At 50.9% G+C, this 24,519-nt stretch overlaps 1 protein-coding gene across 6 annotated transcripts in view; it reads right to left on the reverse strand.

Moving 5' to 3' along the window:
* ECE1 (endothelin converting enzyme 1) overlaps positions 1–24,519 on the reverse strand; it is a 117,268-nt gene that overhangs the window by 15,648 nt on the left and 77,101 nt on the right. For all 6 annotated transcript variants that reach the window (XR_006276294.1, XM_038376594.2, XM_043499798.1 and 3 more), the window contains 10 exons: positions 18,983–19,107; positions 16,365–16,511; positions 16,102–16,167; positions 15,181–15,372; positions 10,841–10,983; positions 8,872–8,986; positions 6,574–6,684; positions 5,295–5,393; positions 4,523–4,600; positions 696–799 (listed from right to left, as the gene is read on the reverse strand). Coding sequence is in view for 5 of the 6 variants with exons in the window: in XM_038376594.2 (XP_038232522.1) it covers positions 696–799; positions 4,523–4,600; positions 5,295–5,393; positions 6,574–6,684; positions 8,872–8,986; positions 10,841–10,983; positions 15,181–15,372; positions 16,102–16,167; positions 16,365–16,511; positions 18,983–19,107 (1,180 nt within the window). In the remaining variant the exon portion in view is untranslated. The remainder of the gene's footprint in view (positions 1–695; positions 800–4,522; positions 4,601–5,294; positions 5,394–6,573; positions 6,685–8,871; positions 8,987–10,840; positions 10,984–15,180; positions 15,373–16,101; positions 16,168–16,364; positions 16,512–18,982; positions 19,108–24,519) is intronic.

The raw sequence follows: 24,519 nt of genomic DNA on the forward strand, positions 1-24,519 counted from the left end.
AGGAACTGAAGGGGTCAGGGCATGCACGTGCCAGAAGAGGCGTCAGCACCGCCACGAGACAGCTACTGTGCACGTGCGCCCCAACCAGACACTGCTAACAAAATCTCCGATTGACGGTGCTAGGCGCACTGCCACCTGAAGTGGAGCACCGACAGGGACACCGCTTGATGAAGAAGAGAGACCTCAGCTGAGTTCCCAAGGCTCTAATGGATGTAAATCAGACCTTAGCTTTATGCTTGATTTTTGCGGTCTGGAGAAGAGAGGTACTCTAGAGGCTGCTCAGAGCTCTGCACCATTGGGGTGAGGAGCAGTTTGTGAGTAGTATCAATAACAGCCCATGGGAGAGCAGAAGTACTCCTAGGTGTTCCAGTTAGCAAACGTACCAGCTATACATGTGTTCTGAGCACAATCACTGAAACTACGGAAAGGGATGGATTTTTGTTTTGCTATCAGCGGTTCTGGAACTGGATGCCGTAGAGATTTTAGTCCCTAGATCAATGTGCTGTAGCATCATTATGGAAGAAGCCAAACCTAGTTACTGGTCAGACTGTGGCTGAGTTACACAGCACTGGGTCCCCAGGTTATGCAAATGTGTTGAAACTAATTGTATAATCTAGGGCCTAGAGTATGTCCCCACGTCTCAGAGGAGACTCCCCCAACCCCAGCAGGGAAAGGCAGGGCAGGGGAGGACTTACTGGTCCCGATTTGGAGGTTTCCGGAGTTGGTCAGCGGCCACTCGGGCAGAGAAGTTATAAAATTGCATGACGTTCTCGAAGTAGAGACTGGAGACAGCTTCATACTGCAAAACCCAAACCCATCAGTCCTGGAGAAAGAGCCACTAGTGTGACCCGAGACCAGTATCCCCCGCTGTTACTGTCTGCACCCTGCAGCTGTCTGGCTAGGGGCTCATACAGTGCCCATCACTACAGTATCTGAGTGCATCGCAGAGTAGCATCTGTACCTTGCACACAGGTCTCAAAGGTTTGCAATGGGCAACTGATCTTCTGTCTCTAGACACCTAACATACAGTGTCCCTCAGGGCTCAGTCTCACCCCGTTCCTAGGAATGCTGACGTTTGGCCACAGGACAGCACGAGGAAACACTGCAGACTCCAGGGCTGTCCATAGGCAGATAACACCCACTCCACTCTCTTCCCAGCAAGCCCTGCCCAAAGAGTTCACTCACGGACTGTGGGGACGACCTAGACCACTGGTTCTCAACCTATTTATATGTGGCCCAGAAAGTGTTAGCTGGGCTGCAGGTTGAGAACCACTGTGCCTCCCCACCCATAAACACCTATGCTCAGTGCCCTCAGACCCCTCCATAGAGTGGGCCAGGAGCAGAGAACTGGGCAGGGGGCAGGAATCCGGACCCTGGTGTGTGGTGACCCTGACCCCTGCTGTGGGAGTGGGTAGGGGGCTGCTAGGACCCTTACCACTGACCCCACCGTTGGGGGTGTGTGTGTGTGGCAGCCAGCTGCCTGGATCCTGAGCCCCGCCGTGCAGTAAGGGGGCTGGGAGCGTGGACCCCTGAGCCTGCCACATGAAAGGGGAACCAGCAGTCTGCCGGGTGGGACGGGAACCAGGAGTCTGAACCCTGAGCCCCACCAAGCGGCAGTGGAGTCAGGAGCCTGAGCCCCACTGCAGGGGGCTGGGTGACAGCCCGGCTGCCCAGGCCCTGAGTCCCAATTCGGGGAGAGAGAGGAGGGGAGGCAGCCAGGACCTTGATCCGGACCCTGTTAGGACCCTGTGCCCTGCCATGCAGGGTCGGCAGGGCAGCCCAGCTGGGAGCTGGCAACCCGGAGCCTGCGAGTAGCCTGGAGCTCGCAGCCCACAGCCTTTAGCACACAGCTGAGCTGGGCCGCAGCTGTGTGCTAATTGGGTCGTGGTTTGAGAACCGCTGACCTAGAGAGATGTGTCACAGCTTGCTCAGCCCCAACCCAAATAAGACTGAGATGGTGCTTATCATGTCCAGAACTGGTTTGAACCACAGTGATTTCCAGTGACAGAGCTAAAAGGCAGGGAGAGGGGCAATCGCCTTGTGGTGTATGTGTGGGTCCTTTCTACGAATATTATGCACTTGACAAAAGGTGGATGACACGAATTTTCATACAGGGCTGGGGAACGAACCCACCCTACACTCATCTGGCCAGGGCCGCTTCTGTCGCCTTGGGCTGGGCCCAGGTACCAGCTCCAGGCGCTGTGACATGGCTCATTGAGCAGTTGGCAGTGCAACCGTGGAACCAGGTTGCAATGCCACTCACTCAGATTTGGCCCAGCCTCCCGCCCATCATTATAGAGGTGTGGCTGGGCCAAACCTGAATGGTGCTGCACCCCTTGCACCAGGTCGCAGCGCCAGGAGTGGGGAGCAGGGCCGTCCCATGGGACAGAAACTGCAGATAGGGTTGCCAACTTTCTATTGGCAGAAAAACAAACACCCTTGCCCCACCCCCTGCCCTGCCCCTTCTCTGAGGCCATGCCCCCCCCACTCCCTCTCCCCTCCCTCAGTCGCTTGCTCTTCCCCAACCTCACTCACTCGCTCGCTCATTTTCACTGGCTGGGGCAGGGTATGAGAGCTCCGGCTGTGGACTATGGGGTGGGACTGGGGATGAGGGGTTTGGGGTGCAAGACGGGGCTCCAGGCTGGGGCATGGGATTGGGGTGTGGGAGGGAATGATGGCTTCTGCTGGGGGTGCAGACTCTAGGGTGGGGCCAGAGATGAGGGGATGCAGGAGAGGGCTCCGGGCTGGGGCAGTGGGTTGGGTGTGGGAGGGGGTACGGGCTCTGGGCTGAGGGTGTGGGCTCTGGGCTGGGGCTAGTAATGAAGGGTTCAGAGTGCGGGAGGGGAATGTGGGCTGGGGTGGGGGGGGTGAGGAGTCCGGCTGGGGGTTGGGCTCTGGGGTGGTGCTGGGGTTTGGGGTGCAGGAGGGGGTTTGGGGTGTGGACTCCAGGCGGTGCTTACCTCAGGCAGCTCCCAGAAAGCTGCCAGCACCTTCCTCTGGCTCCTAGGCAGAAGTACGACCATGTGGCTCTGGGCACTGCAGGCGCCGCCCCCTCAGCTCCCATTGGCTGTGATTCCTGGCCAATGGGAGCTGCTGAACTGGTGCTGGAGGTGGAAGCAACGCGCAGAGCCCTCATGGCTATCCCTCTGCCTAGGAGCCAGAGGAAGATTCTGGCAGCTTCCGAGGAGTTGAGCAGAGCCAGGTAGGGAGCCAGCCTGCTCTGCCAACCGTACTTTTAATGGCCCGGTCAGCAGTGCTGACCAGAGCTGCCAGGGTCCCTTTTTGACCAGATGTTCCGGTCGAAAACTGGACACCTGGCAAGCCTAGCTGCAGGATTGGCTCACTCTCCAACTGCACCCCTGCCGGGGCCTCCCTCCACAGTGGGCTGGGATTAGTGTGGTGGTGCTGGGGCAGAGGATGCAGCTGTGGATTGTTGGTGCCCCCTCAGTGGGGTGAGGAGGTGTGGCGGCAGCGTTGGCAGTGGTGGAGGAGTGCACCCATTGAGTAGGGAGGCTGCATCTGCCGCTCAGTCCATTGGATTGCACTGTTTGGAAGGTGAGCTGCGTGCATACAATGGTCAATTAACTGGTGTACTGGGGAACCAGGAGGTTCTTCTGAGGAGTGAGGATCGTTTTAAAAAACTAAAAGCCAATAGATATAACAAAGGTGGCATTGTCCTGTCTGCTGGAGCCTGCCAATGACCCATCAGCCCTTGGATTGCAAAATCTGGCTTCACCACTAGTGACTTCTACAGAAGGCATTACCCTGCCAGGCTCTCAGTTGCTCAGAATCCTCTCCAGGATACTCAGCTTATAGCAATGGCCAAAAAAACCCAGCGTGCTACATATTTCCCTATCAGCCATGGAGCCAACCAACAATCCTTGTGCTGGTCACCTTGGGCTGGGCTGCTGCAATGCACTTTTACTTGCGTGGACACTGAACCCAGCATGTTACCACCCACATGCTGGCTGGCTGCCAGTACTACCCTAGGTCGATTGCAAGCTCCTGATCTTTGTATAGCCCACAATAAACAAGGACACAGCTGCACTCAGGAGAGTTGTTCCTATAGGACCCTGGAATGTGCTGCTGACAGAGAGGAGGTGGAGTCTCATGGCCTTCAGAATGGAGGTTAAGCTGCACCTCTTCACAAAGGAGTTTCCCGGTTAACCAGGTGAAAAGTTCTCTCCACAGGGCACAGGAAGCGGAGAAGAGTTTCTCCTTTTAGAAGGAACCCAGTCTTAAATTCATCAAGTGCCCAGATACTGCAATGATGGGGGCCCTAAACACATGCAACAATAATAAGAGAGACTTTGGCAATATTAAGTTTCTTGGCCGCAGATCAATTGGTTTAGGACACATTTTGAATCATGGAGGTTTAATTTTGAGGCTGGTCTATTTGTAAGGGCTACTGTATCAGAATTTCACATGGGGCAGAAGTTTCCCCAGTGGATTCCTACAGTGAGGGGCAAGAGAGGAGCAGTGGAGGAACTCAGACATGGGAGTGTGTAGCCAGTCAACTCACATCATGAAACACCTTGTCCAGCTCCTTGGGATCCAGAATAAACTTGGGGTAGCCAATCATGTCATAGATTGCATCTGCCTGGGTTGAAGTTGGAAAGAGAGAAGAGTAATTTATAAGGGTCGCGCAAGGCTGTTCCTCTGATCTGTGCACATCCTGTGGGTTTATTCAGGGTAGGTGGGGAAAGAGTCCAGCTTGACCACAGGGCTCTAATTCCAAGGGCTGTCACACATGGTAATCTCAAGTTCCTTACTTTCCATCCAGATCTGTGTCACTCCCCACAACTCACTTTTATTACTGAAAATTATTTGCATCAGAAATGCAGGCTCCTGGAACCATGGCCACGGAGAGGGAGGTTTACATGGATGGAAGGGATCCCACAGCATTTTTAACTTTCTTGCACGAATAATCAGTGTTCCCCTCATTTTGAGTCTTCTCCATGTGTCACCTACTGGAGCCTAGCCTTTTTAGGCAGAGAGGTCTACACACATTTATGGTATCAAAAATCTTGAGTTACTGGGATTTACAATTTACGGTGCTTAGACGATCATGGCCCTGGACCCACGCAGACTAGCAAGGCAACAGCCAAGGATGGGTAATAAATACTGAAAACAAATTAATGTGAGAGCTCCCCAGCTCTGAGGAGACAAAAGGAAAATGCCAAGATCTGCTTGAAACCAGTTGGAATCTCATGATGGAAATGCTAGGGGCTGTACAGAGCTCCCCCAAGGCACGGAGTGAGGGGCAGACTGTGCCTTGCTTAAACACCACTAGCCTTCTCCTTGGCAGATTTCCTCGTCTCTTCATCCATCCACTGCAGAGTGGCCAGGCTTTCCTCAAAGGCAGTTTTAATTTCTGTAATCATTTCCTCGGCCTAGACAAAATAAGAGGTCTTGTGTCAGCTGGAAGCCCAAACAATTACCCTGCTCAACAGGATCAAAGACTAAGTAAAAGTCTCTTGAAATAGCTGTGGGGAGATAGAAACAACCCCCACCAGACCCAGCTGTAGACAGGATGTGAAGGGCCCAGATGGTTGGGGTGCTGTCCAGAATTCACTCCTAAAAATCTGACCTACTTTGAAACTGGTAGATTGCAACAATGAACTAGTGGCTTGGTTCTTGTTTGGGACCCGCACGTAGCGGTGGAGAAGCAAACACCCCCAAGAGCAGAGCTGCTGCTGATGGGAGATGCCACTGTGTGCTGCAGGAGACAAGAAGGTCAAGCTGGCTCAAGTGCCATTAGGTGCAATGGGGGCTGGTGTACGTGTGTGCTGGGCTCTGCCAAAAGAAGGACAAACATAGGTCAGAAAAAGAAAGTGGGTTTTGATCATCTAGCCAGGAGGCTGTAAGGATGAGGGTCACTGAGAGCATAAAGGACATTATGGAGGAAGCCTTAAGTCTGCAGCCTCTCCAGCTTTGGTGAGATCTTCTCCCAGAGCATGGTCTGTAACCCTGCAACATGTAATGACAATCCAGCATGTCCATTTGGGACAATGTCCTCATCTGCTGCACTGGATAGTCTGGGGATGAGATAGATGGTCCCTTTCCAAACAGAAGAACTGCCAGTTCTCCCAAGAAGTGGCATGGAGCAGTGGGTAGGGCACAGGATTAGGAGCCAGAGGATCTAGGTTCTGCTCCAGCTCTGCTGCTAACTCACTGTGTGACCTTGGACCAGTCATGTCCCTTTGTACCTCAGTTTCCCCATCTAGGAAATGGCAAGAGCTCCCTGTGAAGTGCTATAAAAATACTAGGGATTTCTTTTCTCCCCATTATACAGATTTGATGGTGGCAGGGGCTACGCAGCAGTTAGTTATTGGAGCTGTGACTGATTTGGGGCACAACACCAACCCTTTTCCTCCACTCCCAGACACAGATTTTCCAGAGGCATTTATGGGGTCCACACTGTGCTGTTGTTTGAAGCTTTAAACACCATGTTGGGGAGTTTCACTTTCATATGCAAGGTGACTCGAGAGACAGTAAATCCATCTGGCTCTAGATTCACTCCCTACTGGCCTGTGAGCCAGCCCAGTAATCCAGTGGGAGGTGGGGACGTACTATTTTCTTGCTGTCCTCTGCAAAAGTGGCTTTAACAAACATGGCTCCCAGAGCAAAGCCCAGGCTGTTGTCTGTGTCGCTGACGCAGAACTTCCAGCGTGGCAGACAGGTCTGTGGGGGGAGAAGAGTCAATGATTAAACCAGTTACTCCTGCACCCTGCCAGACTCAGGTCTGTGCAGAGAGGTCTCTGACACAGAGCTGGGAGCACTGGGTTAAACAGGAGAGGGTGCTTTCAGTGCACCAGCTATGGAGGAGGAGCTGGGGGTCCTGCTTAGCCAAGCCAGGGAAGGAGAGGCACAGAAGGGAGGATTCTGTGTGTGGGGGGGATTGTGTGGGGACAGAAGGGCACTTGTGTGTGTGTGTGGGGAAGGAATACTGCTTAGCCAAGGCAGGAAGCCAGGCCCGCTGACAGCAATTCCGGGTCCCAGGGCAGAATAGTCAATGGGCCCCTTCGCACACACAAGCTGCGCCTGCACGGACAGGGTCCACCTGAATTTTGGGTGGTGCCCAGAGAGCTGCCAGCTGTGCTGCTGGGTGCGCTCTTCCAGAATGACTGGGGCTTCCACATGCCCGCCCGGTAGGGCTGCCAACAGTCTAATCGCGCAAACCCAAAGACCATTGCCCCGCCCCCTGCCTTCCCTGAGACCACGCTCCGTCCCACCCCTTCTCCCAGGCCCTGCCCCTGCTCACTCCATCCCCCTCCCTCTGTCGCTCACTCTTCCCCACCCTCACTCACTTTCACTAGGCTGGGGCAGCGGGTTGGGGTGTGGGCTCTGGGAGGGAGTCTGGGTGCAGGAGGGGGTGCTGGTTGCAGGCTCTGGGAGGGAGTTTGGGTGCGGGCTCTAGACTGAGTCAGGGGGTGAGGAGGTTGGCGCTTACCTCGGGTGGCTCCCAAAAACGACTGGCACACCCCTCTGGCAGCAGCTCCCAGGGGGTCTCCGCACACTGCTGCCTGCAGGCACTGCCTCCACAGATCCCATTGGCTGCAGTTCCCGGCCAATGGGAGCTGTAGCATCGGCGCTCAGGGCAGGGGCAGCGTGCAGAGACCCCCCCATTCCCAGGAGCCACAGGGACATCAGCTACTTCTGGGAGCGGCACGGAGTGAGGGTGGGCAGGAAACAGGTTTAAATCGCTCGGGACCCTGGGCAATTGCCCCCTTTGCCCCCCACTGTCAGCGGGCCTGCAGGAAGCAGAGGGGATCTCGCCTCTTACTCTCCCTTACTTTAGCCATGAGAGTTTCAGAGAGACACTCCCATCACTCAAGCCTGCTAAGGCCTTTCTTTCGCACCACTGAGATGGTCATTTCTATGCTCTGCTGTCCCATTCCTCCCTCCCACCCCCCCACCATGGGACTGGGTGAGTGCCTGCCCCCCAGGACCACATTAGGCCCAGAGGCTCCCCCATCTTGCCATCTCCTTCCCCTTGGAGGTGCAGACAAAATCAATCCCACACCTTGTCTGAGTGCAGTGAAAGCCCATTTCTTGTGATTCAGAGGCTGCTCTTATCTCAGCACGATAAGAGCAGTCACCCAGGTGATCCTGGATGGATTTGCAGTTCAACCAGGCTAGGCCAGACTGCAAAATAACTCTTCCCTCTTCCAGGCATCTGGTCCTAACCAGTTGCCTGGGAAGAAGACAGGGCTCCAGGGACTGTGAGTGGGCTGGGAAGTCATTTCACAGGCTGGTTGGAGGAGGGAGCGATCCTGCTCCACTCTTTAAAGTGGTATTTGGCAGCTCTGTGGTGCAACCTCCCCCACTTCACAAAGGGCTCAGTGCAGTGGGTCGGGACACCGCTGGCCTTTGGACAGCTGGATCCATTGTGAAACAATTGAGGTGGCCTCTACCAGTCCTTAGTGAAGAGGCAGAGGCAAGGCAAGTGACTGCATGGGGCCAGGCATCCCACCCAAACTCTGAAACTCTTGGGCCAGCACTCTCTACAGCCAACAGCAGGAACTGCTCTGTGCCAAGCCTTCCCGCAGGGGGGAGGAAAGGGAGGAATTTCTGCCCTTCCCTCCATGCCAACAGCTTGCAGCCCAGGCAAATCAGAAGGGCAGCCCCACGTAAACAGAAAGCCCATGTCTCCTCCTACGAATGGATGAAGCTGTGGAGCACCTCCATCACTGTGGGAAGTGGGAGCCCTTTGGAGCGACCGGCTAGGCTGAAGGAGAGCAGCCTGGAAGATTTTAAGCTAGGAGGCACAGTGATTTGGGGGTGGGGACTGAAGACTTCTTGGGTAGTGACACATGTTTTGTCATGTAGTTTTTCTCTCATCTCCCCCTTGTTCCCCCACAGACTCGCCTTCTTGGTCCCATACATGACTTCCATGAATTTCTCCTCTGCATCCTGGAAACGCTGGTCCAGGAAGGAGCTGGTTTTCCTCACCAGGTTCCAGATCATGTAGCTGTTCAGGAGGCTGCAATGGAAGAGAGAATAAAAAGATTTTCTACAAAACATGGAAGTTCCCAACTGTTCTCTGGAGTCAAGTCCGCCCGACTTTTGTCATTCTGCTCTACAAGGGGGTCAGCCATTTGGTACCTGTGACAGGGTGCCGGGAATCAGCCACTGACCCACTAGCTCTCTGGTCACTGTTTAATCAGTCAGGCCCACTGCGAGGGCCTGATTAAGGAGAGGAGTTCCCCATTACCAGATCAGACTGGGGGAGAGAAGCTAATGAGCTAATTAGCCCATTAACAAGGAGACTGGATAAAAAGCACAGGAAGGAAGTACAAGGGGAGGAGAAACAGAAGAAATAGCGGCTAGCAAGGCCTGACCAAGGGGAATTCTCTGGAAGGAGGCACCAGTTCCCTGCCCCCCCCCCCCGCCCTCCTTCTGGAGAAGGGGTTAGAAAGTTGAGATATGGTGTACAAAAGTGTGGAGATACCGCTGTGTATGGATGGAGGGGTTAAAACACTGCAAATAAACTACAAAGGGGTGTTTGTGAGGAAGAAGGTCTTTGTATGTGTAGTCAGATGTTTGGCTGCACGTGTGTTCTCTCTATGTGCCATTCCACCTCTGCGCAGACAGATTCTATGAACTTGCATGCAGACAGAGAGAGCCTGACATCTTCCCACACCCTGACTTTTGCTAACTTTGCTTTATATCAGCAAAGCTTGCCCACTACTTTAGTTCAGGCCTCATATCAGACCTCTTATACAAGGGCTTATGTCTTAGGCTCTCTTTCTACTACAGCAAAAGAAAGAGGATGGGCACACTGGGTGCCCTGGCACAGTATCTGGTGCCCTAAGGGGAGGGATTCTGCTCTGACTTACAGTGTCCCAAAGTGTCCCAAAACTTTTCAGGTCCCCCTCCCCCAAACATGGTCTCCTGATGCAAACAGCACAGAAGCATTGGTAGCACTGTGAACGGCTGCACTTGGACTCCTGGGTTCCAAAGCCACCTCTGGCTGTCCAAGGCCTGGTCTACACTACAAAGTTAGGTCGGCTCAGCTATGTGAAAAATCCACACCCACGAGCGACATAGTTAAGCTGACCCAAATCCCCAGTGCTAGGTCAACGGAAGAGGTGATTACTCATGCCAATGTGAGAACAACTGCTGTTGCTGTAGGTAGCGTTTACACTGAAGCACTACAGCGTTGTAACTGTGTCACTGTAGCATTTCAAGTGTGGATAAACCCAGCATCCCTGAGGGAGTGGCTAGGGTATGGCATGAGACTTAAGGCTGTGTCATAGAATCATAGAATATCAGGGTTGGAAGGGACCTCAGGAGGTCATCTAGTCCAACCCCCTGCCCCAATATTTCCCCCAGATCCCTAAATGGCCCCCTCAAGGATTGAACTCACAACCCTGGGTTTAGCAGGCCAATGCTCAAACCACTGAGCTATCCCTACCACTTATGTCAGCAAAGCTTAGAGCAGTGTAGCTATGCCGCTGTAAACTCTCTAGTGTAGACATAGCCTAAGGCTACAGGAGAGCTTCTTCTGATGACACAGCTTCTGCAGCTTGTGGAGGTGGTTTTTTTATGCCATCAGGAGAGAGCTCCCCATTGGCATACAGCCTCTTCATCAGACGCGCTGCAGCTGTATTGGTACAGCTATACTGCTGCAGCCCTGTATGAATAGACATACCCCAAGTGGCACCTTGCTCCATAAGCCCCCTCTGATGTGGGAGAGATGTGATTGGTGGAGAGGTTATTGCCATCTCTTGCAGGGCATAACAGTATCGTACCCTAAGTGTTTCTTGGTATGTGGACTGGATCCTGCACAATGTTTCCTATACGTGCATTGCCATTCAGAGGTAAGAGCTCTCACCATCTGTCCGTGGCTTGAATGAGGCTGGAGACTTGCTCCAAGTACTCTTTGGCATAGACCACCACTGGCTCGGATTCATTGAGTTCCACCGGGTAGAACACAGTGGTGAGGAAAGGCATCCAATTGATAGCTGGCGCCAGGTTCTGGAAGAGAGGCAGAGGTAAAGAACTATATATTGCCCACCCAATGAGACACAGCGCACAGGAGGCAGGGCTATGTTACCTGGACAAACTGTTAGCCCAAGGGCCAGTCTGCAGGGCAGCTACGATCCCTGGCTGTACGTGTCCTTTAAATACACCTTCACTCCAAAGGCATGAATTAAAGCACGTGTTTTACCTTTAGCTTCACTGATGGGTGTCTGAAGCCAGGGAGGAAACAGATGCTGTGTCAGGTCAACCGTGGATGGATCTTATTTTGAGAACATGTCTTGCAGTTGGGGGTCAGATGGACTAGGCTTCTCCAGGGTCTTTAGCTATGGTCCGAGGACTCCTCCAAGAGGAACCTGAACTGGTAGGCAGTTTCAGTGAGGAACAGACCATAACTCGCTGCCACTGCATGCAAGATAGATGTTTTTATAACGGATTGCTGTTGTTCTAAATTACTGATGACTTAAATTGGTCCTTAAATGTCCAGGCTCAGCCAGCTGCCTTCCCTTTTTATGCAGAGATGCAAGCTATTATCCCTCAAGAGTGAGGAAAACACGTCACCCTCAATCTAATGTCAGACTGGAGGGAGGTTACCAGTGGAGTTCCTCAGGGATCGGTTTTGGGACCAATCTTATTTAATCTTTTTATTACTGACCTCGGCACAAAAAGTGGGAGTGTGCTAATAAAATTTGCAGATGATACAAAACTGGGAGGTATTGCCAATTTAGAGAAGGACCGGGATATCATACAGGAGGATCTGGATGATCTTGTAAACTGGAGTAATAGTAATAGGATGAAATTTAATAGTGAGAAGTGTAAGGTTATTCATTTAGGGATTAATAACAAGAATTTTAGTTATATGCTGGGGACGCATCAATTAGAAGTAACGGAGGAGAAGAAAGACCTTGGAGTATTGGTTGACCACAGGATGACTATGATCTGCCAATGTGATATGGCCGTGAAAAAAACTAATGCGGTCTTGGGATGCATCAGGCGAGGTATTTCCAGTAGAGATAAGGAGGTTTTAGTACTGTTATACAAGGCACTGGTGAGACCTCACCTGGAATACTGTGTGCAGTTCTGGTCTCCCATGTTTAAGAAGGATGAATTCAAACTGGAACAGGTACAGAGAAGGGCTACTCGGATGATCCAAGGAATGGAAAATCTGTCTTATGAAAGGAGACTCAAGGAGCTTGGCTTGTTTTGCCTAACCCAAAGAAGGTTGAGGGGAGATATGATTGCTCTCTATAAATATATCAAAGGGATAAATACCGGAGTGGGAGAGGAATTATTTAAGCTCAGTACCAATGTGGACACAAGAACAAATGGATATAAACTGGCCATCGGGAAGTTTAGACTTGAAATTAGATGAAGGTTTCTAACCATCAGAGGAGTGAAGTTCTAGAATAGCCTTCTAAGCGATGCAGTGGGGGAAAAAGACCTATCTGGCTTCAAGATTAAACTTGATAAGTTTATGGAGGAGATGGTATGATGGGATAACATGATGTTGGCAATTAATTGATCTTTAACTATTCATGGTAAATAGGCCCAATGGCCTGTGATGGGATGTCAGATGGGGTGGGATCTGAGTTACTATAGAGAATTCTTTCCTGGGTGTCTGGCTGGTGAATCTTGCCCACATGCTCAGGGTTCAGCTGATCGCCATATTTGGGGTTGGGAAGAAATTTTCCTCCAGGGCAGATTGGAAGAGGCCCTGGGGGTTTTTAGCCTTCCTCTGTAGCATGGGGCACGGGTCACTTGCTGGAGCATTCTCTGCACCTTGACATCTTTAAACCATGATTTGACAACTTCAATAGCTCAGACATAGGTGAGAGGTTTATTACAGGAGTGGATGGGTGAGATTCTGTGGCCTGCATTGTGCAGGAGGTCAGACTAGATGATCATAATGGTCCCTTCTGACCTTAATATCTATGAATCTATAATGGGTTAATCAGAATTTGCAGTTGAGTTCCCTTGACAACTCCTGCTTCTAGAGGTTGAAGGGGACAGAATTATTTCCTGTCTTGACCTCTCAAAAGAAAAAAAAAAGATGTAATAAATCCAGAATGATGCAAATGGAGTGCTCAAAGTGACAAGTGGAGTAAACTTATTCCCACTCCTCTAGGAATAACAACAATTGTAATGATGTCCCCAGCTGCACCATTAGTAGGGATTGAACCTGGGATCTCTTAATCTAAGCAATCAAGCCTCAACCTGAGTTAACAACCTGAGTTAAAGGAGCATCTCTTTTAGCTCAACAGCAGACTCATAAACTTTTAGAGTGGATGAGCCCCTGGCGGGGACAGAGTCACACTGTGTTAGTGAGGGCTGCAAAGCTCCTACACTCCTCTGTAACATTTTTTGTCTGTTGATCTCAAAACATTTTATAAAGGAAGGTCAGTATTATTATCTCCCTTGTACAGATGGCGACGCTGAGGCACAAAGGTCATGTAATGGGTCATTGACCACACTGCGAATGGAACTCAGGCCTCCTGTGTCCTAGTTCTCTGGGCCTCACTCTCTCAGAGCAGCTTGTGGCTGCTGGAGGAATCCCAACACCCTCACTTTTATGTACCCAGCTGTTAGTAACAAAAGCTTAAAACCAAATCTCGTATGCCTGTATACTTCTATTTCCCAGAAGATGCTGGCAGAGATAAATAACATCTGCAAATGGGGATATTGACACTGACCTGTGAGGATGCAAAGTGCTAGATAGTAATCCCACCTAGCTCCTAGCTTCCTTGGCGTGGGAGAGGTATGAAACCTGTAGTTTCACTGGAGAAGAGTGCCACGCCCAGCTTAGTGCACTCACTGTGTTGATACACAGCATCTCATCAGGCTTTCAGGCGAAGGATTCTGGGACCCAGCAAATACCAGCCACCAAGAAGTTAGTCTTGGGATGCCATGGAGATGTTGATCCTCCAGCAGCACCCAATTATCACAGGTGATCCTTGTCACACATGTGTGCAAAACTGTGCAAACAGCTGCCTCTAAATTAAACCAGTGACAGATGGCTGGCTTAACAGCAGAAACAGCGCAACTCAAGAGGCTATGTGTAAACAGTGTGTGATACTGGCAGCATGTCACCTGTTGCAGATCAGAGGAAAAATACACACACAGAGCAAGAGAGTCAAAGATGGAGTCATTCATCAGCCCAGAATAGCCAGACTGCAGCACATTCCAGCTATGGCTCCTACCCCACCCCCAGCACACTCCAGTACTGGGGGCTGCATAGGGCCAGTCTCCTAGCCCTTCACCACCAGGGAACCTGCCACTTTGAAGACTTCAAACACAGGGGTGATTTGAGTGGAGTGCTGGTAAGAGACTACAGACCTGGTCCTCTAGGCAGCAAGCTCAGATTCATTCTCCAGAGAGAACTCTACCAGACGAAGTTTAGGCCTAGAGGAGCAGGAGCAAGGTAACAGCAGGCTCTCCAGAGTCATGGGGGTTTGATATATTTAGCCAGGTCCTCAGCATGGAGAAGGTTTGAGAGAAAACTCTTGCTGTTCACGCAGTAAAGCAGAGATCAGTTAGTTAGATCTTGATGGGGCAGCAGGGGTCGGGAGCAGCAGTCTTCTGGTCAATAGATCACAGCACTCTGGTCCAACATTTCAAACACAGGTGCCTACAGTTAGGTTTCCAAGTTCAAACTGAGCTTCCAGAACATGTTGCTTGGTTCCCAGAAGGGCTCAGTGCTTTTTTGTGAATTGAGGTGGGTTTTTTTTTTTTAAACTTTCTCAGTCTTGGGCATGAGCTGGGTCAGTGAGACCAGTGTGCTGACACAAGAGTCCCTGAAAAGTCTCAGATCCAGGGGTATGGGCTGACACCAGAGCACTGCTAGGTATGGGAAGGCAAGGAGGTGGTGGGCCTAGCAGTCACATTTGCTTCTGGACATAGACGGATTCACATGAACATGATCTATAGGTTGGTTTCTGAACCATTACAGAAGAGAAGCTGTTAGTGTGGTTCCCGGCTTGCATGGCGTGTGTTCTGCAGTCTCTCTAGCCCCAGCACAGTAGGAACACTTTGGTATTGGCAAAGCTTATCCCATTGCCAGTGGCAGGCTACCAGCATCAAGATCTTAATGTAGCCGCCCCCCCACCATTCCCCAGCTAAGCCCTTCCACCTCCACTACTGCCAAGGACCTGCCTCTGCCTCTCAACCAGAGCGTGTGTGCGCCGCGGCTGCCTTTACCTTGAGCTCTCCGGCTGTCACTTTGTAGTAGATCACTTCCTCATCCCTGCGCTTCTCCTGAGGGATAGTGATGTTGGCTAGTGCTGTCTCGAAGTCCAAGATCTGCTGCATCTGCTGCCGAGTGCGCTCCTCATCTGCCCCTCCCAGGAGCATGCCCAGCTGCACCATGTAATTCAGGTACCCAGTAAGTACCTAGACGCCAGGGAGAAGAAGATAAGGTGATTGGTCCTGCTGTTAGTTGCTGCTCCTGGCTGGGAATGAGAAATGACGGAAAGGCCTGAATTCATTCCCCAGGGCTCAGCCTGAAACCAGTCACCTGTAGCAGCCCTGCTTGGACAGAGACAACAGGCCAGCTGGGTACTGAGCAATAGAGAGATTCTCTGCCCTGCCTATGTTTAATCTATTATCCACACCAGGCTAGAAATAAAACTTCCCTGCATAACTCCTGTCCCATACCCCAGTTCCAGCTCCCGCTGAGATGACTCTTCTGGCTCAGAGGGCTACTTTCTGCCTCCTCCACAATGCATAGCTGCTAGCTTGTTTTCCTCTCCCTTTTAATTTAAGATCCACTAGTTCATGAAGATGGAGCATGGAGGTAGAGCAGCAGCCACAGCTAGGGAAGTTATATGGCTGAGCAGTGAGGTCGCCAGCCTGGGGTATAGTGAGCAGTTAGAATCCCATCTCCTCTAAAATGCCAGCATCGTGTCCCATCTTGCCCTTGGAGCTGGCCACCCTCCACCCACAGGGAAGGACGGGTTACTGATGGTGGTTCCTGGGCTGAGAGTGAAGGTGAATAATATGCACAAAGACTTTCTGGTGCTCAAAAAGATGCATCTTCCAGGGAATAGGCATTAAGTAGTCCTTAATTGCTATACTGAGTCCATGCTGCAAGGAAGAACCTGAGAGGAGATGGACGTTTACCTTCTCATTCTCCGTTTTGTTCAGGTAGTAATCTCTGGAAGGTAACCCGAGTCCTGACTGGTCTACCTGAAAAATAAACAGAGCAGGAGTGAACAGGGTGCACAGCATGGAGAAAGATAAGAGTGTGGTTAAGGTACAAGCAAAACCCCTGTAGCCAAGTGACTTGGCTCTCACTACAGAGGGGCATTATTTCACCCCAGTGAAACAAGACCATGCAAAGTGAGGAAAGGACCCTCTCTCAGGAATGAGGCTGTTGCACTCACCTGGATGACGTTGCTGTTGGAGTTCTTGGAGTCAGCGCTCACGTAGACGGAGAAGAAGGGTGAGGTGTGATAGTGTGCCATGACCTCCTGCAGGGTCTTGTTGAAGTTATCTTTGTCCCAGGGGCCCGTGATATTCCAGCCACCGAGCTGGGAAAAGAGAACCCCAGACAGATGGGTGAGACAGGGCTCTAGATGTGCAGAGGAGGGGTCTTGTTTCCTGTGAAGGAGATGGTGCAAGGGACTGGTTGCACCACCGAGAGCTGAGCAAAAAAAAGGAGGCAAACTCGTGGGAGCATGGATCAAACACTGACTGTCAACTGGATTTTTAGTGGCCAGATTGCTGCTTTCTGCCTTGAGGAGTCTGTAGCCTGACTCCTCTCCTGCTCCTGCCTTCCTATTCAAAGCAGCAGGTCTTGAAAAATGAACACAGGTACAGTCTACATTTCTCCAAAGATGGGACATACTGAGGCAGTGCTTAAAGTGCTGTGGTCATGGACATGCAAAAACAATTCTGAATAGCCAGCCGGTTGCTGAGGAGTGCACGATGTCAGTAATGCCTGGGGACCCCTCCCTCTGACTAACTGCTTCCCTCCTTGTCTGCCTCCCAAGGAAGAGCAGCCAATCACAGCTGATTGAACCATGTCAAGCTCTTCCCTGCTCCCCCAACAGCTGACATTGTTCTCATGGACGAGGATGGGGGTGCAAAAAGAGCCCAGCAGCTCAGGGCAGCTCCCTGCTTCTACCTCCATCCCTCTTGTGAACAACAGACTGGCTCCTCTGCTCCTGGCCCCCAAACTGCACCCAGCCTGGGAAGGGGCAAAGGGGGTGAAGAGCTGCTGGGGGAGCTGAGGTGAGGCTGTAGGAGACAACTGATGTAGAGGCAGAACTGATGGTGGGTCTGGAGGAGGCAGAATGGCTGTGGGGGCTGCAGAGCACAAGGTTGATTTGGGGCAAGGGGATAGGCAGATATTGATGATTGACCCCCTGGGTTTTTCAGACCACTTTAAGCACTGCAATCAGGTAGCCAGGGTCCAAAGTTTTTCTTGACTCTCAGTAGTTATGCAGGGTGAGATTTTCCAAAGCACTCTGTGTTGGCCATCAATGATAGACCTCCTTTTCACTTTAATGGGAACAGAGATAGAACAGTGCTGCTGCATTTGAAAATCCACACTTGGGCATAGATGTTCTCAGAATCATATTATCTATCGAATTTAGAAGCCAACATTGTCACGTGGAAGGTTAATAAAGAAGCTGGGTCTTGCTTTAATGTAGCTCCTACAGAAAAGTGACATTCTGGGCATTTGCCTCCTGCTTGCTCCACCACATAAGTTTGTCTCAGAGCAATGCTGATCTCACTGAGGTTTCAGATACTAACATTTAACTAGAAGAGAGTTTGCTAGATCAAGCCAGTGGGAGAAACATTTTCAAGCTTCCAAAGGGGGTTTTACAAAGCATATAAAGTACTGGCAAGTGCCCTCTGAGATAGTGGAAGGGAAGTTTGGGATGTTAAGGTGTACTGATTGGAAACTGGCAGTAATCTTTTGGTATTTGGTTAAATATAGAGTAATTTGGCATTTGTTTGATGGGCTGCCTTAGTGCCTTAGGCCATTTGGAATTTGGTCTTCATTGCATATTCACCATCCAGCAATGGAAGCTTCATGGAGAGACCAGATCTCATTCAATTTCAGCTGCATAGCTGGCTTCTGGAGGCACTGAAAACAAGAGTGGAAGAACTACCACACAGTGAGTATTGGACCCCATACACATGCACAAGGTTTAGACCTTTATTTGTACCCATGACCTGTAGGATGTGCTGGTAGCAGGAAGAGTTAGGTAACTAGGCAGGCAAGACCAGCCTTTTCTTTCTAATTAGTATGTTTCTCAAGTGAAAGACACTCGCTCCCCTGCCCTGCCAGCTTCATGGATCAATGCCACCCGCGGACCACTCAGTACAGCACCCACTTCAGTTTTTCCAGGAAGAGTCCATGTCCTAGGTGGATACATGTCCTGTTGGACAGTGTACTGAGAAGAAAGGTGGGGATGAGTCTCCCCCTTCAGACCCATTGCAGACTTGAACACTGAAGATACTGGGTGAGATTTTCAAAGGCACAAATGGCAGCTAGGTGTCTAACTCCCACGGACAGTCAATGCAGGATAGGCACCTAAGTGCCTTTGAAAATCTCCCTCATCATTTGCACCCTTGAATGGCTCAGCCTACCTGCTGTAACATCTACCAAAGCCATGGAAGATGCAGATATCCTGAACTGAGGTTACTCTAGGGTAGCCCTTTAGGAGGTGACCTCCCCAAGGATGGAATGACCCACATAGGCCATCTGGACACTAGGAGTAGTCCATGCACATGATACAGAGAGGTAAGACAGACATTCCCATTCCAGGCCATTTACCCTGTACCGCACAATTATTAGAGATGCAAACCGGCTGTCTTGCTGTTTACATCCAGAATGGGACTAAATGTGGAGATTCTGGCAGAGATAGTGTCCGGGAGCCACTGTGGGAACCTGCAGCGATGCCAGTCCCAGCCATCAGTGCGGTGGGAACTGGTGTATGAATGGGGGAACCCCCAGCCTCTTCAGGCACTTTGAGTGGAGAGGGATTACCTTCTCAATCAGCTCCATCAGTGGTTTGGCCTTCAGCTCCTCAATCTTGGTCTCGTTCATGCAGGACTGGTAATAGCGCTGGGCCTTGCGCTCGGCCTCGCTGGACATGTTTGATGTGGTGTTTTCTGTAAGACAAGCCAGGTATGGGGCTAGGAAGACTACATCTGAGCCAGAGGAGGGATGCCGATGATTCCAGGTCACCCCAAGCATTGCTGTTTAGGAGGGACAGCCTGTACTTGGTAAGAAAAGCAGTGCTTAACTAGTAATGAAAGAGGAGCTAGGGCTCAAGCAATTTTTTTACATTCATAAGTGATCCAGCAAGCCCAGAGGTGCCAGGGCTCTGAACTACCAGGCCCAGAGGTTAGGGTTGCCAACTTTCTAATCACACAAAGCCGACCCCTGCCCCGCCCCTTCTCCAAGGCCCTGCCCCCGCTCACTCCATCCCCCCCTCCCTCCGTCGCTCGCTCTCCCCCACCCTCACTCACTTTCACTGGGATGGGAGTTGCAGTGTGTGTGGGGGGGGAGGTGAGGGCTCCAGCTGGGGGTGTGGAATCTGGGGTGGGGTTGGGGATGAGAGGTTTGGGGTACAGGAAGTTGGGGTGCGGGAGGGGGGTGAGGGCTCTGGGATGGGGCTGGAAATGAGGGGCTTGGGTTGCAGGAGGGGGCTCAGGGCTGGGGCAGGGTGTTGGGGGGGTGCAGGGTGTGGGCTCCAGGAGGGACTTTGGGTACGGGAGGGGACTCTGGGCTGGGGTAGGGGGTTGGGGTGCGGGAGAGGGTGCAGGGTCCTGGGAAGGGGCCACCAAGTCCCTGCAGCCCCTGTGTGCATGTGCAGCCAGGGAGGCTCCGAGTGCTGCCCTTGTGCCCACATGCGCCGCCCCCTCAGTTCCCATTGGTCACAGTTCCCAGCCAATGGGAGCTGCGGAGCTGGCACTGGAGCGGGGGCAGTGCGTGGAGCCTCCCTGGGCACTCATGCATGTAGGGGCCGTAAGGACCTGGCGGCCACTTCCAGGAGCCGTGTGGAGCTAGGGCAGGCAGAGAACCTGCCTTAGCCCCAGGTGCCCATAGCGCAGCCGACTGGACTTTTAACGGCCTGGTCATCAGTGCCAACCGGAGCTGCCAGGGTCCTTTTTCAACCAGGTGTTCTGGTCAAAAACCGGATGCCTGGCAACCCTACCAGAGAGGTGCCAGGGCTATGTACTGCCAGGTGCAGAGGTGCCGGGGCTATGAACTGCCAGGCCCACAGGTGCCGGGACTCAGCCCTGAACAAATTAAGCCCAGAAGAAAGGCAGCATCCCCACACTGTGTCTCTCTGAAGAGCTCTCCCAGATCAATGAAAGTATTTTCCCCTCCCTCAATATCCCCATTTATAGCTTTCAAGTGCTGGCAGGGCCACAGTTCTCCAGGAAGGCTCTCTGTTTTCCAAAGGTCATCTCTGATTTGAAGTCCCCAATCTTCCACCTCCTCCAGCTTCAGAGACTGATCCTTGAGAAACAATCCCCCATTGTTCCCACAGGCCTTGCCTACACTGAGTGTTTTTGAAGTCCCTCCACTCCCTTGCCCCAGTGGGAAACCCCCACTGCCTTATAATGATAATTCTGGGGGGAAACACCACAGGGGGTAGATACTAACGACTGCCAGCCAAAGTAACAGACCTCCTCTGCAGCCAGCAGTCCTATATGCTGACCCCAGCAGTCCCTCCTGCTGAGAGTGACAGGGACTGGAGCAGCCAGATTAAACAACAGAGATTATTCTAATAACCCAGGATGAGAGGGAAACTGCTCCCATAAGCCTGTTCTCATCTCAGTTTCTAGGCAGCTACTCACATACACAGCTGAAGCCCATATACTGCTGGGTGCAATTGTTTCCCTTATGGAACTCAGCATCCAGAGACAAGGAAGAGGTGGGGCAGCAAAGACGGTGCTAGCCAGACAACAGGGCAGATGTAACCAAGTCAGGGAGTCCTCATCATTCAGTGGCTGGGCTTGACACACATGCATCCCACGTGCAACCCCAGCAGTATTTCAAGTGACTCCCTGGTTTGTAGACAGCAGTCTGCTAGGTGAGACTCCCCTGCAAACACCAGTAGGAGCTGGGCTAAGGCCTGTATCAGCTGGAAGGTGCTTTTTGCATAACAGAGTGAGCAAGATGCTGCTTGTAAAGGGAGCAGCAAGAAATAGTTTAGAAGGCCCTTCTGGATGGTAACCTGCTGGCTCCAACAGAAGGGAGGGCAGGACACCTGACACTGAAGTCACCACTTGTCTACTGGAGATGGAGACGCCCAGTGTTCAAATCTCTTAAAAGGCTCCCTCACTGGACTCACCCATAGAAAAGGCAATGTAGACGGCAGTATCTTACACAGAAATAATATTGGGGTGACTTCCTACTCCACCAATTACCTCCACGCTGGGCCCTAGCTCCAGATCTATCTAAACATGGCACTGCAGGCTGTTCTGGCATGATCCACCGTGAGCTACGCAGCTGCATTGAAGAGGCGCTCAAGTGTGATGTCCCCCTGAGAACTCCTATTGGCATCAGAGGGGAGAACAGGTGACCTGTGATGGAAACCTGCTTGACTGGAGCGGATGAGAGGAGTGCACTCTGACTGAGCAATGGGGAGTCACCTTGGAAGGGTTCTCAGGCTCCAGGGGTGAAAGCCGCTCCCAATCGTGCTCTCCCTGGCGGAAGAGAGCATGGGAAAGTGGATTTCCCCAGCTTGTGCTAACCCTGCTACTCAGCATAGCAGGCAACGGTGTGAATCATGGATGTGCCGACGTGCGTTAAGCAATAGCTGCATTGGGGCCTGCTTACACTTAAAACAAGCCTAGCCCTCACTGAAGAAGGCCTTTGTCCGTTGGAGCTGGAAGGATGGGAGGCATGTGGCAGGTCTACAGAGGTGTGGAGCAGAGGGAGTTATCAAAGCTGTGACAGTGACAGAGCTCTCCCTGAGGGTTGGGAAGGAAGTCAGGGAGATAGTAGCCAAACACTTGCACATCTGTGTGCTACAAAAACCAAACACAACCCACTTGTATGAGCTGGAGAAAGCCAGATCTGGGAAAGGCTCTCAGAGCCCAGGGAACAAAGTGCCTCCATTGCCATGTGAACCAGTCCCCAGCACCAGGCCCACGCCAGCTCCTTTGCCTGGGAAGTGGCAATTGAGGGAGCAAAAGCTTCATGCAGGAGCTCTTTGTTGTGTTGTTTCATCTGCTACTGGAGATGCCACCAGGGCATTCGAAGTTCAGCAATTCCAACCTGCCAAAATGGGGCGCTAATTTGTGTCTCTGGCTGCCTGGTCCCATCTCCACACACTGCAGTGGCAGAGCGCTCCCTCTGGAGAAGCAAGACCAGGAAAGCAAAACAAAAGGCCTTTCCCAGAAGCCCTTGAAAGTTCTGCAGATGGGCTGGCTCCCGTTGCTGAACTGACTGTAAGTTGCTGTGTTCCTGGGGCTAGGTTTCTTGTTAGCTCTCATTTATTTGCATAATAAGATCCCTAAGTCTGCAAGCAGCTCCTTGAAAGACAGATAATAAACTCTCCCTCAGGCCAGAGCAAGATACTTAGGACAGGCCTTAAAAAGGAAGCCATAAAAGGGTAGGTCTGCTCTGAGCAGCCATCCACTAGTCAAAGGGACATGCACCCACACACTTTCTGTCAGATTTAGGACCTACAATCTGGGCAGCTTTATAACCAATTGGAATCCACCAGGGAACATCCTTTGAATAATCCAACCTTTCAACTATGAAAGATTTTAAAATTAAATGGACCAAGCACTAGAACACATCCTATAGGGAACAATTTTGCACTGGTCTTTCTGGACTGGATGGATGGCATGGCCCAATAGATGTTTTCTGTTTCTAGCTTCTACAATCTGTTAAGGTTCCCTCCCTAGAACTCCATCACTCTGTCAACCTAAATCCGACATCTAGGGGGGAAAAAAACCCACACAGGCAAGTCCTATCGAATACAGGACTGCAGCCTGCAAAGCAGTGATGCTGTCCACTATGACCTCTACATCCTTTTCAAACATCAGAACTTGAGCTCCTATTGCAACGCTGTGGCAAAAAACACTAATAGAATTCTTGGATGTATCAACAATGCAGTGAGTCAGAGCTGGGAGGTAATTTTACCCCTCTATACAGCATTTGTGAGACCAATAATTGAATGTTGCATCCAGTTCTGGTGTCTACGTTTTAAAAAGAATATTGAAAAATTGGGAGAGGATATAGAGCAGAACCACAAAAATGATTAGAAAGCTGGATACAATGCCTTACAGGGAGAGATGGAAGGAGCTCCATCTGTTTAACTTATCAAAAAGAAATGACTAGGTATGAACAGCTTCACAAGAAGAAAACACCAGCAACTAAGGGCTTTTTAATCTAGCAGAGAAAGGCAGAACAAGAACAAATGACTGTAAATTAAAGACATATTCAAATAAGAAATAAGCCACACACATTTTACAAGAAGGGTGATTAACCACTAGATCCAACTCCCAAGGGGAGTGGTGGATTCTCCATTTAAATCTGCAAATCAAGACTGGATCCATTCTGGGAGAGGCTTTAGTCAAACCCAAATTATTACTCATTACAGGTGCAACTGAGTGGAAGTGCTTGTCTGATGGATTGTGTGATGGCAGGAAGTCAGACTAGCTGATCTAATGGTCCCTTCTGGCCTGAAATCTATGAAAATAACTCCACTGGCCATAGTGTAGGCAGCCCACAAGAACGGCTGATGTAAGACAGAGTCCGTTTAGTTTCAAATTCTTTTAGAAAATGCCTCACACCCACCCTTCCTATAGTAGGACAGACAATCAGCAATGAGGACAGTTAGAGATGGGGGAGAAAATGAATCAAAAAGATATGAACAATGGAGAATGTAAATGATTTAAAGGCCCCCCAGCCCTCCTTTCAGGAGAAGAGGAGATTTTTTGTGTTGTAATTAAGTGAAGCATTTAGTTTAAGAACTAATCTAGAAAATAAAGATAGTGAGAACAAGAAGGCTGTAGAGCAATATTGTCAAGGTTCCTTCCCCACTCTGAACTCTAGGGTACAGATGTGGGGACCTGCATGAAAGACCCCCTAAGCTTATTCTTACCAACTTAGGTTAAAACCTCCCCAAGGTACAAACTTTTACCTTTTGTCCTTGGACCTTATGCTGCCACCACCGAAGTGTTACACAAAGAACAGGGAAAGAGTCCACTTGGAGACGTCTTTCCCCGCAAAATCCCCCCAAGCCCTACACCCCTTTCCTGGGGAAGGCTTGATAAAAATCCTCACCAATTTGTATAGGTGAACACAGATCCAAACCCTTGGATCTTAAGAACAATGAAAAAGTAATCAGGTTCTTAACAGAAGAATTTTAATTAAAGAAAAGGTAAAAGAATCACCTCTGTAATCAGGATGGTGAATACCTTACAGGGTAATCAGATTCAAAACACAGAGATTCCCTCTAGGCAAAACCTTAAGTTACAAAAAGACACAAAACCAGGAATATACATCCCATTCAGCACAACTTATTTACCAGCCATTTAAACAAAACAGAAATC

This window comes from Dermochelys coriacea, chromosome 18 (genome assembly GCF_009764565.3).
Source record: "Dermochelys coriacea isolate rDerCor1 chromosome 18, rDerCor1.pri.v4, whole genome shotgun sequence".
Classification (NCBI taxonomy): domain Eukaryota; kingdom Metazoa; phylum Chordata; order Testudines; family Dermochelyidae; genus Dermochelys; species Dermochelys coriacea.